The sequence below is a fragment of the Panulirus ornatus genome, chromosome 35 (assembly GCF_036320965.1).
Source record: "Panulirus ornatus isolate Po-2019 chromosome 35, ASM3632096v1, whole genome shotgun sequence".
Classification (NCBI taxonomy): Eukaryota; Metazoa; Arthropoda; class Malacostraca; order Decapoda; family Palinuridae; genus Panulirus; species Panulirus ornatus.
In genome coordinates this window covers 11,279,430-11,294,910 of record NC_092258.1, presented here as the reverse complement: position 1 = coordinate 11,294,910, position 15,481 = coordinate 11,279,430, and the positions used below count along the sequence as shown (strand labels likewise).

Sequence of the window (15,481 nt, the reverse complement as noted above, 5' to 3'; positions counted from 1 at the left end):
AAGAACTGATGAATGTGGGAGAAGGAGAAGCAGCAGAAGTGCAATGGCCTACAACAAAAAAGGGATTTAAGAAGGGCAATAATGTGGCTGAAGGTAGGAAAGACACCTGGAGTAGATAGGATTATGGCTGAGATGCTGAAGTATGGAGGAGAAAGTGTGATAGTGTTTGCATCTGATATGTAATTTAGCATGGAAACAGAAGGTTGTGCCTGAGAATAGGATGAAAGCTATTATTGTTCCTTTATTCAAAGTAAAGTGTGCTGAGGATATATGTAGGAATTATAGGGGAATAAGATGTTAATTATATCAGGAAAAGTGTATGCAAGAATGTTGATTGATAGAAGTGACTGAATGTAGAACAAGGTAAGAGCAAAAGGGTTTTAGAAAAGGTAGTGGATCAAATTTTTTGTGGTATAAGTGACAGTAGAAAAGTATTTACTGAAAGGAAAGAAGTTATATGCCACTTTTTTGGATCTGGAGAAAGTGTATGACAGAATTGGGTGGAATGCTTTATGGGATGTGTTAAGGATATATTAGGTAGGGATACAATTGTTGGATGGTGTGAAAGCCTTCTGCATAGGAGCAAATGCATGTGTAATAGTGGACGGAGAGTTGAAAGTTTCAGTATGCATGAAGGTGTGAGGCAGGGCTGTTTGATGTCACTATGGCTTTTTATTGTGTATATGGATTGAGTGATAAGAGAGATGAAAGCAAAACTAGCGAAAAAGGGTGCATAGATGGAGTGTGGTGGTGAGATATGGTGGGTAGTGGCAAGCCTGCTTGCAGATGATAAGGTTTTTTTTGAAGAGAGTGAAGAGGAATTGGAGGAGGTTGTAAGTGTTTTATGATGTATTTAAGCATAGGTGATTGAAGGTAAATGCAAGTGAAGGTAAAGTAATGGTGTTTGAATGAAACTGAAAGTAAAACCATATAGAGTGAAAGAAGAAAATGTACTAAATTGTGCTTTGGTTATGGGGTGAGAAAGACAGCAAGAGGTGAGAGAATTTAAGTACCTTGGAGCTGTCTTGGGTAAGTTTGGTGATATGGAAGGAGATGTAATGGAGAGAGCAGTGCAGGGCAGAAAAGGCATTGGGCCACATCCTTCAATTCTCCTTTTTCTCTGTCAATCTTCATCGTGTCTCAACACAAGCCCTTCAGTAAACTCGGACTTGACCAGGATATCTCAGTGGGGTAGAGGAAATCTGGTTTAAGTTTAATGCCACTAGGACCAATTTTCTGCCCATCTCTCTATTGAAAATTACTCACAACTTTTATCTCTCCTAAGTGAACATACTTGGCATTACTGTAACATCCTCTTGACCCTGGAAACTCCATATTACAGAAATAGCAGAGTCTGCCCTCAGAACTGGAAGTCGTCTTTAGATGTTGATATTTCTTCCAAACAGTTGCTCCTCTTATTCAAAGGATTGATCCATCCTTGTATGGAGTCCTGTCTCACATCTGGGGTGGTTCTAGCATGGCATCCTTACTCAACAGAGTTGAGTTAAAAGCAGTACAACTTATAACTTTTACATGCTACCTTCAAAACTTGACTTGCTTGCGTTACACCATAATGTTGGTTCTCTTTCCCTCTCCTATAGGCATTACTTTGCTTTTTGTTCTTAGGAGCTGGTTGCTTTTGTTCCCCCTCCACTAGCTAGATCACACAATATTTGGCGAGATGCTGCGTCACATGATTACTGTGTTGGCAACTCAAGGGTGGGCTGTTTTGATGATCATTTCTTTCCCTACACCCCAAAGCTTTGAAACTCTCTCCACTCATGTCTTTCCCAATGACAGTCAACTAGCACATTTTAAAAGGCAAGTTTTTTACCTTACGCAAAATATGTAAATACTTTCCCTTGTCTCTTCTTTTACCATTTCATTTAGGCCCAACCTTGATGGTGTCTTTTTTCTGTGACTGTAATCTCTAACTTATTAAAGAGAAAAATATTTTTACTCCATCCCCAACCAACCAATGAAAGCTAGAAACCCATTATTGACCAGTTCCAAGGGGAAGATGAGCTGGTAGGATTGGATGTGGCCCATCTGCCACACCCAGGTTTTGAACAAGGTTAGGTCTGTGCATGAATCATGGTCACCGACATTAACAATGATTATGATTTTCAATGAATACTCTTTTGATCTCATGTTTACCTATCAAGTGTGGCATTGTACTAACAGCATCACAACACATGTGTTAGGGTTATCTTAACTGTTGTTTTGCATGTGTCTGTATGCCACATTTTCATGTTCAAATTTTGTAATGAGAATCCACTATCCAGTCCATTACAAAATCCAGCATTTAGAGCAACCAGTACTACAACGAGCATTTTATTTACATGTTCACATAATTCATATATTTGTATAGTTCATGGCCATAACTAGATATGATACTTGTTGAAAATCAACTTCCTTCATTTATTGTGTATTTGTTTAACAATAAAGGAGTGATGATTTATAATGTATTGTAGTTTAATTATGTATAATCCTTTTTCAGATTGGGCTAACAAAACATCTGAAGCATATGATATGGACAGTATGTTTCCCTCTCAGAATCACTCGAATAGTACGTGGAATTGTATATTTGATTTCGAAAAGAGTGAAGACATGACAAGAGTTGGTTATTTAGTTGATGATGAATTAGGTTTTGATCCATTTGAAGAGACCAACAAAGCATTAGCCGAAGATATAAAAATTGAACAAAAACAGCAGCAGCAGCTTCAGCGGCATCAACAACAGTTCAGTCATCCCCAGCACCATCAACACCAAAGTCAGTTACAACCACAACACCATCAACAGCAACAGCAACAGCAGCAGTTAAGAGCTGGCCTAAAATCATTAATGGACTATTCATCTACGAGTGGACAGTCTCGTGCCAGATTACCACCACCTGGTTTTAATGGTTTAAACAGCTTTAATTCCTACAGTATGCCAAGACTAAGTCAACCTGAACCCAGTAAACTATTACCACCATTCTTAAGTGGTTTAGCAGGAAATCCCAACCTTGGCACACCTGGACTTGGGTCCACCCCTTCTGTTCCTCCGTCATTAAATGGCTTAGTAGGATCCAGTGGTTTAGGTGTACCTCCTGGTTTGAGTGGAAGTCTCCTTGGTAGCAGTAACACTAGTGGCCTTGGTAATGGTGGTGTACCAGGTGGACTTGGTAATGGCGTACCCCCACACCTACTTTCACCAGCTTCCCTTTTAAGTATGGACACACCCCTCAGTGCCTCACAAGGTCCGCCAGGTATAGGGTTGCCAAAAGGTGATGCGTTCCTCCTTAAAGATTTAGAAAATGGACTCCGTAATATATTTCCTGCCATCAGTTCAGTTAGCACTATGAACACAATCAATACCGTTAACACGTTAAACTCCCTAGCTGGAGGAGCCAACAATCCAACCTCGCAGAACAACCCATTAACAAACTTCCTAAACATGGCTCACCAACACCAACAGCACCATCATCATCAGCAGCACCAACAGCAACATCCTTCCCAGCAGTCTCTTCTACAACAACTTACGATGAGCTCTCTAGCAAACTCCCACAAAGGTATGGTGTCATATGTTTAATCAGTTGCAAATTTGAACATTATTTTACTAGTACAATTGGATTACAGTTGAATTGTTTTTACAGTAGCATTTTATGTTTTGTAGAGTATAATGCAAAAATATTCTGTGATCATTTTAATGAATATAGCTCATCTTTAATGTATTAGTGAAGTGAAATGTAATGAGTGGCATAGCAAACATCCTGCTCCATACTTTTTTGGTTAGAAAGAGAAAATTAATGTTTTTGGTCGTTTCATAAACTTTCATTCACTTGAAAGTTTTTGGGTTTTAATGTTTAGATTATCCATCATAGTGCATATTTTGGCCAACTTAGATGTTGTATAGAAATAAGGAGGTTGAGTGATTTCAGCAAGCTCATTCACAGGTTCATATATCTAGGACATGATGAGTTTGGCAACAGCCTGTTTTTATCATTTTTATATATGCAGTAAAAGTGATTTTTCTGAATGTAGAATTTGTATAAAGTCAATATAAGTGTTGAAGTTACAGTTAAAACATAAATGCAATATGATTTATGATTTTGTGTTTATCTACAATGTGAACAATAAAGAAAAGGTACTGAACAGTTTTTTGGGTAACATTTCATGAGAAAGGTGGGTCAGAAATTACACATGAAATCTGAAAGTAGAGGAAATGCACTTATTTTTTCATTCCATCAGATTTGAGGTGTATATAACCATAGCGTAACTTACCTGCCTGCCCCAGGAATCCCATTTATTTTACATGAGGCTCCCACAACACTCAGGCTGCATCCACTGGGCAGGACCACAGGTCATAAAGTATGATATTTTATGTAAGTCTGTGTGGGGAGACTGCATGGCAGTTAATCAGTAAGTGTTTAATGTCTGTGTGGGGAGACTGCATAGCAGTTGATTAGTAAATGTTCAGTTTCTTCATTATGGCTGTTGTAATATAGGTACGAAGGAGGTCTTGTGATATGCTAAAATGGTTTTTATAGCTTCTCATGAGTGTATATGTGGAAGGGTGGTATTTAACTTTTAAACTCAAAATTGGCTCCCTTTTTTAACACCTAATTAAAAAGAATAAAAAAGTGGGACTTTCAAGTTTGATATGAATGTTTTGTTTCATCCTTAATATTTGAATTATAGGAAAGGCTTTGGGGCCTGGATGTGGATAGGGAGCTTTGGTTTCGGTGCATTACACTTGAGTGTGAACGAATGTGGCCTTTTTTGTCCATATTCCTGGTGCTGCCTCATTGAAGCAGGGAATAGCGATGCTCTTTTCCTGTGGAATGGGGTAGTGACGGAATGGATGAGGGCAAGCAAGTATGAATATTTACATGTGTATGTATGTAATGTCTGCATGTATGTATGTATGTATATATTGATATGTATATGTATGCATATGTGCGCATGCGGGCATTTATGAACATATATGGTTAACCTCAGACGCTTCCCATGCCCTGGTTCAGTCCATTGACAGCATGTTGACCCTGGTGTACCACATCATTCCAATTCACTCTATTCCTTGCTTGCCTTTCATCCTCCTGTATGTTCAGGCCTCAATCACTCAAAATTTTTTTTCACTCCATCTTTCCACCTTCAATTTTGTCTCCTGCTTCTCCCTGTTCCCTCCACCTCTGACACAGATATCCTCTTTGTCAATCTTTCCTCACTCATTCTCTCTATGTAGCCAAACCATTTCAACACACCCTCTTCTGCTCTCTCACCCACACTCTTTTTATTACCACACATCTCTCTTACTCTTTCATTACTTGCTCAATCAAACCACCCTACACCACATACTGTCCTCAGTCGGTTCATTTCCAACACATCCACCCTCCTCCTAACAACCCAGTGTATATCTCATGCCTTGCAACCATATAACATTGTTGAATCCCCTATTGCTTCAAACATACCCTTTTTTGCTCTCCGAGATAACGTTCCTGCCCTTCATACATTCTTCGATGCTCCCAGATGCTTCGCCCCCTTCCCCACCGTGTGACATACTTCCACTTCCATGGTTCCATCCATTGCAAAGTCCTCTCCTAGATATCTAAAACACTTCACTTCCTCCAGAGGGCAAATGAGAGTTGGAGAGAGAGAGAATCATTAAATTTTAGGGAGAATAAAAAGATGTGTTGGATGGAGGTGCATAATGTGTGTAAGACAAGAGAACAAATGGGAACTAAAGTGAAGGGGCAAATTGGGAGCTAATAACAAGTAGTGATGAAGTGAGAAGGAGGTGGAGTGAGCATTTTGAAAGTTTGTTGAATGAATGTGTTTGATGACAGAGTAGCAGATACAGGGTGTTTTGGTCGGGGTGGTGTGCGAAGTGAGAGGGGTCAGGGAGAATGGTTTGGTAAAGAGAGAAGAGGTAGTGAACACTTTGCTGAAGATGAAAACCAGCAAGGCAGTGGGTTTGGATGGTATTGCAGTGGAAATTTATTGAATAAAAGGGGGTGACTGTGTTGTTGATTGGTTGGTAAGGATATTCAGTGTGTGTATTGACCTTTACCTTTGTACAGTGGCACTATGCATGCATTCCACCAATCCTCAGGCACTTCACCTTGAAACATACATACTTTGAATATCCTTACCAACCAGTCAACAACACAGTCACCCCCCTTTTTAATAAATTTCACATCAATACCATCCAAACCCACTTCCTTGCCGGCTTTCATCTTCCACTCTGTACATGCCTTTACCCTCTCAATCAATACCCTCCGACATAATTTCCCAGGAATACTCAACAAACATATGCCTCTGTAATTTGAACACTCACCTTTATCCCCTTTGCCTTTGTTCAATGGCATTATGCGTGCATTCCGCCAATCCTCAGGCACTTCACCATGAACCATACATACATTGAATATCCTTACCAACCAGTCAGCAACACAGTCACCCCTTTTTTGATAAAATCCACTGCGATACCATTCAAACCCACCGCCTGCTGGCTTTCATCTTCTGCAAAGCTTTCATTGCCTCTTCTCTGTTTACCAAGCCATTCTTTTAGACACCCTCACTTCGCACACCACCTCAACCAAAACACCCTATATCTGCCACTCTGTCATCAAACGCATTCAACAGACCTTCAAAATACTCACTGTATCTCCTTCTCACTTCACCACTATTTGTTATTACTTCCCCATTAGGCCCCTTCACCAATGTTCCCATTTGTTTTCTTGTCATACGCACTTTATTTACCTCATTCTAAAACATATTTTTATTCTCCCTAAGATTTAATGATACTCTCATCCCAACCCTCATTTGCCCTCTTTTTCACCTCTTATGCCTCTCTCTCGACCTCCTTCCTCTTTCTTTTATACATCTCCCAGTCATTTGCACTACTTCAGTTGTCCAAACCCCTCTCTCTTCTCTTTCACTAACAATCTTACTTCATACCATCACTCCCTACCCTTTCTAATCTTCATACCACCACTCCCTACCCTTTCTAATCTGCCCACCTCCCACCTTTCTCGTGCCACAAGCATCTTTTGCGCAGGCCATCACTGCTTCCCTAAATACATCCCATTCCTCCCCCACTGTCAAGGTTTGTTGAATGTGTTAGTTGATAGAGTGGCAGATATGGGTGTTTTGGTCGAGGTGGTGAGTGAGGTGAAAGGGTCAGGGAGAATGGTTTGGTAAAGAGAGTAAAGGTAGTGAAAGCTTTGAGGAAGATGAAAGCCAGCAAGGCGGCATTTTTGGATGGTAGTGCAGTGGAATTTATTAAGAAAGGGAGTGACTGTATTGTTGACTGGTTGGTGAGGATATTCAGTGTATGTATGGTTTATGGTGAAGTGCATGAGGATTGGCCGAATGCATGCATAGTGCCATTATACAAACGCAAAGGGGATAAAGGTGAGTATTCAAACTACAGAGGTATGAGTGTGTTGAGTATTCCTGTGAAATTATTTGAGAGGGTATTGATTGAGAGGGTGAAGGCATATACAGAGCTTCAGATTGGGGAGGAGCAGTGTGGTTTCATTAGTTGTAGAGGATGTGTGGATCAGGTGTTTGCTTTGAAGAATGTACATGAGAAATACTAAGAAAAACAGATGGATTTGAATGTAGCATTTATGGATCTGGAGAAGGCATATGATAGAATTGATAGAGATGCTCACATGCGCATATGTACATACTTATACATTTCAATGTATACGTACATTTACATACACAGACATATACATATATACACATGTACGTATTCATATTCATACTTGCTGCCTTCATCCATTCCCGTCGCAACCCTGCAACACGTGAAATGGCACCCTCCTCCCCCCACACATGCGCAAGGTAGCATTAGGAAAAGATAACAAAGGCAACGTTTGTTCACACTCAGTTTCTTGCTGTCATATGTAATGCACCGAAACCACAGCTCCCTTTCCACATCCAGGCCCCACAAAACTTCCCATGATTTACCCTGGATGCTTCACATACCCTGGTTCAATCCATTGACAGCACGTCGAATCTAGTATACCACGTCGTTCCAGTTCACTCAATTACTTGCATGTGTTTCACCCTCCTGTATGTTCAGGCCCTGATTGCTCAACATCTTTTTCACTCCATCCTTCCACCTCCAATTTCGCCTCCCACTTCTCCTTGTCCCCTCCTCCTCTGATGCATATATCCTCTTTGTCAATCTTTCCTTACTCATTCTCTCCATGTGACCATGTGTGGCAGGGGTGCGTGATGTCTCCATGGTTGTTTAATTTTTTATGGATTGGGTTGTTAGGGAGGTGAATGTAAGAGTTTTAGAGAGAGTGGCAAGTATGCAGACTGTTGTGGATGAGAGGGCTTGGGAAGTCAGTTGTTGTTCGCTGATGATACAGCACTGGTGGCTGATTCATGTGAGAACCTGCAAAAGCTGGTGACTGAGTTTGGTAAAGTGTGTGAAAGAAGAAAACTAAGAATAAATGTGAATAAGAGCAAGATTATTAGGTACCGTAGGGTTGAGGAACAAGTAGGTTGGGAGGTAAGTTTGAATGGAGAAAAACTGGAGGAAGTGAAATGTTTTAGATATCTGGGAGTGGATTTGGTAGTGGATAGAACCATGGAAGTGAGTCATAGGGTAGGGGAGGGGGCAAAAGTTCTGGGAGCATTGAAAAATGTGTAGAGGGCGAGAACATTATCTCGGAAAGCAAAAATGGGTATGTTTGAAGGAATAGTGGTTCCAACAATGTTATATGGTTGCGAGGCGTGGGCTATAGATAGGGTTGTGCGGAGGAGGGTGGATGTGTTGGAAATGAGATATTTAAGTACAGTATGTGGCGTGAGGTGGTTTGATCGATTAAGTAATGAAAGGGTAAGAGAGATGTGTGGTAATAAAAAGAGTGTGGTTGAGAGAGGAGAAGATTGTGTATTGAAATGGTTTGGTCACATGAAGAGAATGATTGGAATACTCAACAAACTTATATATCTGTAATTTGCGCACTCACTTTTATCCCCTTTGCCTTTGTACAATGGCACTATGCAAGCATTCCGCCAATCCTCAGGCACCTCACCATGAGTCATACATACATTAAATAACCTTATTAACCAGTCAACAATACAGTCATCCCATTTTTTGATAAATTCCACTGCAGTACCATCCAAGCCTGCTGCCTTGCTGGCTTTCATCTTCTGCAAAGCTTTTACTACCTCTTCTCTGTTTACCCAATCATTTTCCCTAACCCTCTCACTTTGCACACCACCTCGACTAAAACACCCTATATCTGCCACTCTATCATCAAACACATTCTACAAATCTTCAAAATACTCACTCCATCTCCTTCTCACATCACCACTACTTGTTATCACCTCCCCATTTGGCCCCTTCACTGAAGTTCCCATTTGTTCCCTCATCTTGTGCATTTTATTTGCCTCCTTCCAAAACATCTTTTTATTCTCCCTAAAATTTATGATATTCTCTCACCCCAACTCTCATTTGCCCTCTTTTTAACCTCTTGCACCTTTCTCTTGACCTCCTGCCTCTTTCTTTTATACATCTCCCACTCATTTGCATTATTTCCCTGCAAAAATCATCCAAATGCCTCTCTCTTCTCTTTCACTAATAATGTTACTTCTTCATCCCACTGCTCACTACCCTTTCTAATCTGCCCACCTCCCACGCTTCTCATGCCACAAGCATCTGCGCAAGCCATCACTGCTTCCCTAAATACATCCCATTCCTCACCCACTCCCCTTACCTCCTTTGTTCTCACCTTTTTCCATTCTGTACTCAGTCTCTCCTGGTACTTCCTCACACAAGTCTCCTTCCCAAGTTTACTTACTCTCACCACTCTCTTCACCCCAACATTCTCTGTTCTTTTCTGAAAATCTCTCTAAATCTTCACCTTCGCCTCCACAAGATAATGATCAGACATCCCTCCAGTTGCACCTCTCAGCACATTAACATCCAGATGTCTCTTTCGTTGTGCCTATCAATTAACAATGCCCGGAGAATACTACCTGTCACCAGATTTAGACAAGGAAAAGAATCCCTGAACATGTGTTACAAACAATTCATTCATTCCACTTTTAATTATGCCTTTCCAGCCTGGTCTTCCATGCTCACATGTGCAAATATAAGAAAACTACAAAACACAAAATAGTGCTTTCAGAATAATCTATTGTTGCTTAGCAACGGAAGACGCTCAACATCAACACAATGACACAAAGATCCTACCAGTGAGTTTCCACCTCTACTTGATTGACACTTATTTCTAGGCAACACTCTTCCACCCAAACCAGTCTATAACTAACCATCAACCCTCAGTTAGAAATTAAAAGCTTGCCTTAGTGTCGCACATCAGTATCTTCATACCATAGATCCCCCAGCCCAAGTACAAACAACACTGACAAAGCACATGCAACTGGAAATAATCCAATAATCACTGAACACCTACCCTCCCACCTTACTCATTCTTAGATGCTAGCTCACTAGACATCCATTAGAAGCCTTAATTCCAAGGCAAACACAATTCACACTTTCATGTGTTCTCTCTGAACATCACCCATCCCTAACAAAAAATGTTTCAGCACATCCCAAGGCCCTTCAAGCCTACAATTCTGATATCAAACACATGCTGAGTACCTAGTCCATGATTACCCTGCACTCTCTGCAGGTGTATCACGTCTTTAGTACTCTGTATAACCTGTGGTCCAGGCTGGTGGATGTTGCCAGCTTCCTTAGCACTGCAGGAGCTTCATAAAGATAGGCAGGACTCCTGGGGGCAGGAAATGGTGTACACATATATACATTACAGTGTCAAATAAAAATTTGAGGACCAAGAGGCTTCTTTAAAGTGGGTAATTGTATGAAATTGAAACTGTCATGAACATTTGTTCAAAAAGAGCATATAGTAAAGTACTTTTGCCAGTTTAGTCATACTTTAGTGTCACAAGATAGCAGGAGATAGTCGCCAAAAAAAGTTTGTGCAGTAGTGAATCACTTTATATTGTCACATCTTTTTCCATGTAAATAAGAGGACTTTGGGCCTAAAGAAACAAAATATACTCAAAATTTTGTATAGATAGTAGAAGAAATGTGCCAAGTAACACTCATCACTATTTGAATAATGATAATGATATAAAACTCTTGGAAAATGATTGACAGGTATCTGCCTTTTTGTTCCATCCACATTTCTTCAGTCTTCTGGGACAGACTGTGTAAGGTTTTGTCATATATTTTTCCTGAATATGTAGATGATTATTAGTTCACTCACTGGGTAGGAACCTACTGAAGAGATCCATGGAAAAAAATATACCTATAGAGTGTAAATAAAGTACAGTTTACCTTATCATTCACTGAAAAAATGATGAATGATTTTAACTAAAATATGACCACTCGCTGCCTTGCATTGCCTGCCAGAATTGCAAACAATCTAGTGCACCACCCACATTTACATTATTTTTTTTAAAATGTGCCAATTTTAGTGCTTGATTTAATCTTGAACCTACTAAAGAGAAATGTGTAGAAAAACACGTAAAGAATTTACTTTACCTCATGATTGATATCTGAAGAAGTATGATTTGAACTGAGAGATGACCACTCCTCACTCCCCATCCTGAACTGGAAACTTTATTTTAAATTGTACACTTGTACCTTGCATATTTCTTTTATAATATATTTCTTAATGTTTTACTCATTGTAATTCATTATAGATTAGTCTTAACCCTACTAAAGAGAAGTGTTTGAAGGTATACAAAAAGATATAGTTTACCTTATCATTTGCCTGAATAAAAGATGAGTCTCATGAAAAAAAGGAGTATAACTCCAGGTGCTACATATTTCTTTCCTGTATTGTTAGGGAGGTGAATGCAAGAGTTTTGGAAAGAGGGGCAAGTATGCAGTCTGTTGTGGATGAGAGAGCTTGGGAAGTGAGTCAGTTGTTGTTCGCTGATGATACAGCACTGGTGGCTGATTCATGTGAGAAACTTCAGAAGCTGGTGACTGAGTTTGGTAAAGTGTGTGAAAGAAGAAAGTTAAGAGTAAATGTGAATAAGAACAAGGTTATTAGGTACAGTAGGGTTGAGGGTCAAGTCAATTGGGAGGTAAGTTTGAATGGAGAAAAACTGGAGGAAGTAAAGTGTTTTAGATATCTGGGAGTGGATCTGGCAGCGGATGGAAGTGGAAGTGAATCATAGGGTGGGGGAGGGGGCGAAAATTCTGGGAGTGTTAAAGAATGTTTGGAAGTTGAGAACATTATCTCGGAAAGCAAAAATGGGTATGTTTGAAGGAATAGTGGTTCCAACAATGTTGTATGGTTGTGAGGCGTGGGCTCTGGATAGAGTTGTGCGCAGGAGGGTGGATGTGCGGGAAATGAGATGTTTGAGGGCAATATGTGGTGTGAGGTGGTTTGATCGAGTAAGTAATGAAAGGGTAAGAGAGATGTGTGGAAATAAAAAGAGTGTGGTTGAGATAGCAGAAGAGGGTGTTTTGAAATGGTTTGGTCACATGGAGAGAATGAGTGAGGAAAGATGGACCAAGAGGATGTATGTGTCAGAGGTGGAGGGAACGAGGAGAAGTGTGAGACCAAATTGGAGGTGGAAAGGTGGAGTGAAAAAGATTTTGAGCAATCGGGGCCTGAACATGCAGGAGGGTGAAAGGAGTGCAAGGAATAGAGTGAATTGGAAGGATGTGGTATACCGGGGTCGACGTGCTGTCAGTGGATTGAACCAGGGCATGTGAAGTGTCTGGGGTAAACCATGGAAAGTTGTGTGGGGCCTGGATGTGGAAAGGGAGCTGTGGTTTCGGTGCATTATTACATGACAGCTAGAGACTGTGAACGAATGGGGCCTTTGTTGTCTTTTCCTAGCGCTACCTCGCACGCATGAGGGGGGAGGGGGTTGTTATTCCATGTGTGGCAAGGTGGCGATGGGAATAAATAAAGGCAGACAGTATGAATTATGTACATGTGTATATATGTATATGTCTGTGTATTTATATATATGTGTACATTGAGATGTATAGGTATGTATATTTGCGTGTGTGGGTGTGTATGTATATACATGTGTATGTGGGTGGGTTGGGCCATTCTTTCGTCTGTTTCCTTGCGCTACCTTGCTAATGCGGGAGACAGCGACAAAGCAAGATAGATAAATAAATATTTTTTTCTTTTTGAAATATATAGATAACCATTCGTTCGTGCTTTAGGTAAGAACTCGCTGTAGGAAACTGTTTATGAAAATAAAAAGAACACAGTCTACAGTCTACTGTATCATTCACTGAGTAAGATGTATGTTTTTAACTGAGACTGCCAACCAATGACTTCTCTGAACTGGAAATATTGAATTGTAATCTGCTGTACTGTCCATATTTCTGTTATAGCATTTTTCTTAATATTGGGCCCTGTGTAATTCATTTTTACTGTATAAATTAATCAAAAGCTTACTGTATATCATCATTGCAAAAAGCATGTGTTTTTTATGTGAATTTGGCCAGTACAGCTTTTGGGTTCAGGAGCTGTGTAAGGTGGATGGTGACAAATGGGGTGGTTGCAATTTGCATTATGTGCAGGGTATAGTGTATCTTTGTTGGTATAAAGTGGTGCTGTAGTCATTTCCTTTCTGTCTTAGCAGTGGGTTAGGAAAATAGATGATAGGGAGGATGTAAAGAAGATAAGTGTAGATGATAAGCTAAAAATAATGTTTTTATTTTATAACAAGTGTACAGAATTTTATTCATTTTCTGTGGTGCATCATGCTGTTCTATGTGATTACATTCTGTATTGATGAGATTTTTTGTTTTTCTAAGAATAATATATGTTGATAAAACTGGAAAGGGAGCTGTGGTTTCGGTGCATTATTACATGACAGCTAGAGACTGAGTGTGAACGAATGTGGCCTTTGTTGGCTTTTCGTAGCGCACATGGGGGAGGGGGGGTTATATCATGTGTGGCGGGGTGGCATTGGGAATGAATAAAGGCAAACGGTATGAATTATTTACATGTGTATATATGTATATTTAGAAAAGCAAATGGATTTGTATGTAGCATTTATGGATCTGGAGAAGGCATATGATAAGGTTGATAGAGATGCTCTGTGGAAGGTAATAAGAATATATGGTGTGGGAGGCAAGTTGTTAGAAGCAGTGAAAAGTTTTTATCGAGGATGTAAGGCATGTGTACATGTAGGAAGAGAGGGAAGTGATTGGTTCTCAGTGAATGTAGGTTTGCGGCAGGGGTGTGTGATGTCTCCATGGTTGTTTAATTTGTTTATGGATGGAGTTGTTAGGGAGGTGAATGCAAGAGTTTTGGAAAGAGGAGCAAGTATGAAGTCTGTTGTGGATGAGAGAGCTTGGGAAGTGAGTCAGTTGTTGTTTGCTGATGATACAGCGCTGGTGGCTGATTCATGTGAGAAACTGCAGAAGCTGGTGACTGAGTTTGGTAAAGTGTGTGAAAGAAGAAAGTTAAGAGTAAATGTGAATAAGAGCAAGGTTATTAGGTACAGTAGGGTTGAGGGTCAAGTCAATTGGGAGGTAAGTTTGAATTGAGAAAAACTGGAGGAAGTAAAGTGTTTTAGATATCTGGGAGTGGATCTGGCAGCGGATGGAACCATGGAAGCGGAAGTGAATCATAGGGTGGGGGAGGGGGCAAAAATCCTGGGAGCCTTGAAGAATGTGTGGAAGTCAAGAACATTATCTTGGAAAGCAAAAATGGGTATGTTTGAAGGAATAGTGGTTCCAACAATTTTGTATGGTCGTGAGGTGTGGGCTATGGATAGAGTTGTGTGCAGGAGGGTGGATGTGCTGGAAATGAGATGTTTGAGGACAATATGTGGTGTGAGGTGGTTTGATCGAGTAAGTAACATAAGGGTAAGAGAGATGTGTGGAAATAAAAAGAGCGTGGTTGAGAGAGCAGAAGAGGGTGTTTTGAAATGGTTTGGGCACATGGAGAGAATGAGTGAGGAAAGATTGACCAAGAGGATATATGTGTCGGAGGTGGAGGGAACAAAGAGAAGTGGGAGACCAAATTGGAGGTGGAAAGGTGGAGTGAAAAAGATTTTGAGCAATCGGGGCCTGAACATGCAGGAGGGTGAAAGGAGTGCAAGGAATAGAGTGAATTGGAAGGATGTGGTATACCGGGGTCGACGTGCTGTCAGTGGATTGAACCAGGGCATGTGAAGTGTCTGGGGTAAACCATGGAAAGTTGTGTGGGGCCTGGATGTGGAAAGGGAGCTGTGGTTTCGGTGCATTATTACATGACAGCTAGAGACTGTGAACGAATGGGGCCTTTGTTGTCTTTTCCTAGCGCTACCTCGCACGCATGAGGGGGGAGGGGGTTGTTATTCCATGTGTGGCAAGGTGGCGATGGGAATAAATAAAGGCAGACAGTATGAATTATGTACATGTGTATATATGTATATGTCTGTGTATTTATATATATGTGTACATTGAGATGTATAGGTATGTATATTTGCGTGTGTGGGTGTGTATGTATATACATGTGTATGTGGGTGGGTTGGGC

At 40.5% G+C, this 15,481-nt stretch overlaps 1 protein-coding gene across 4 annotated transcripts in view; it reads left to right on the top strand.

The window, feature by feature from the left end:
• The window catches only part of Cnot4 (CCR4-NOT transcription complex subunit 4), a 227,774-nt gene that overhangs the window by 190,710 nt on the left and 21,583 nt on the right, over positions 1 to 15,481 (top strand). For all 4 annotated transcript variants that reach the window (XM_071683029.1, XM_071683026.1, XM_071683028.1 and 1 more), the window contains one exon: positions 2,501 to 3,553. In XM_071683029.1, the coding sequence (XP_071539130.1) occupies positions 2,501 to 3,553 (1,053 nt within the window). The remainder of the gene's footprint in view (positions 1 to 2,500; positions 3,554 to 15,481) is intronic.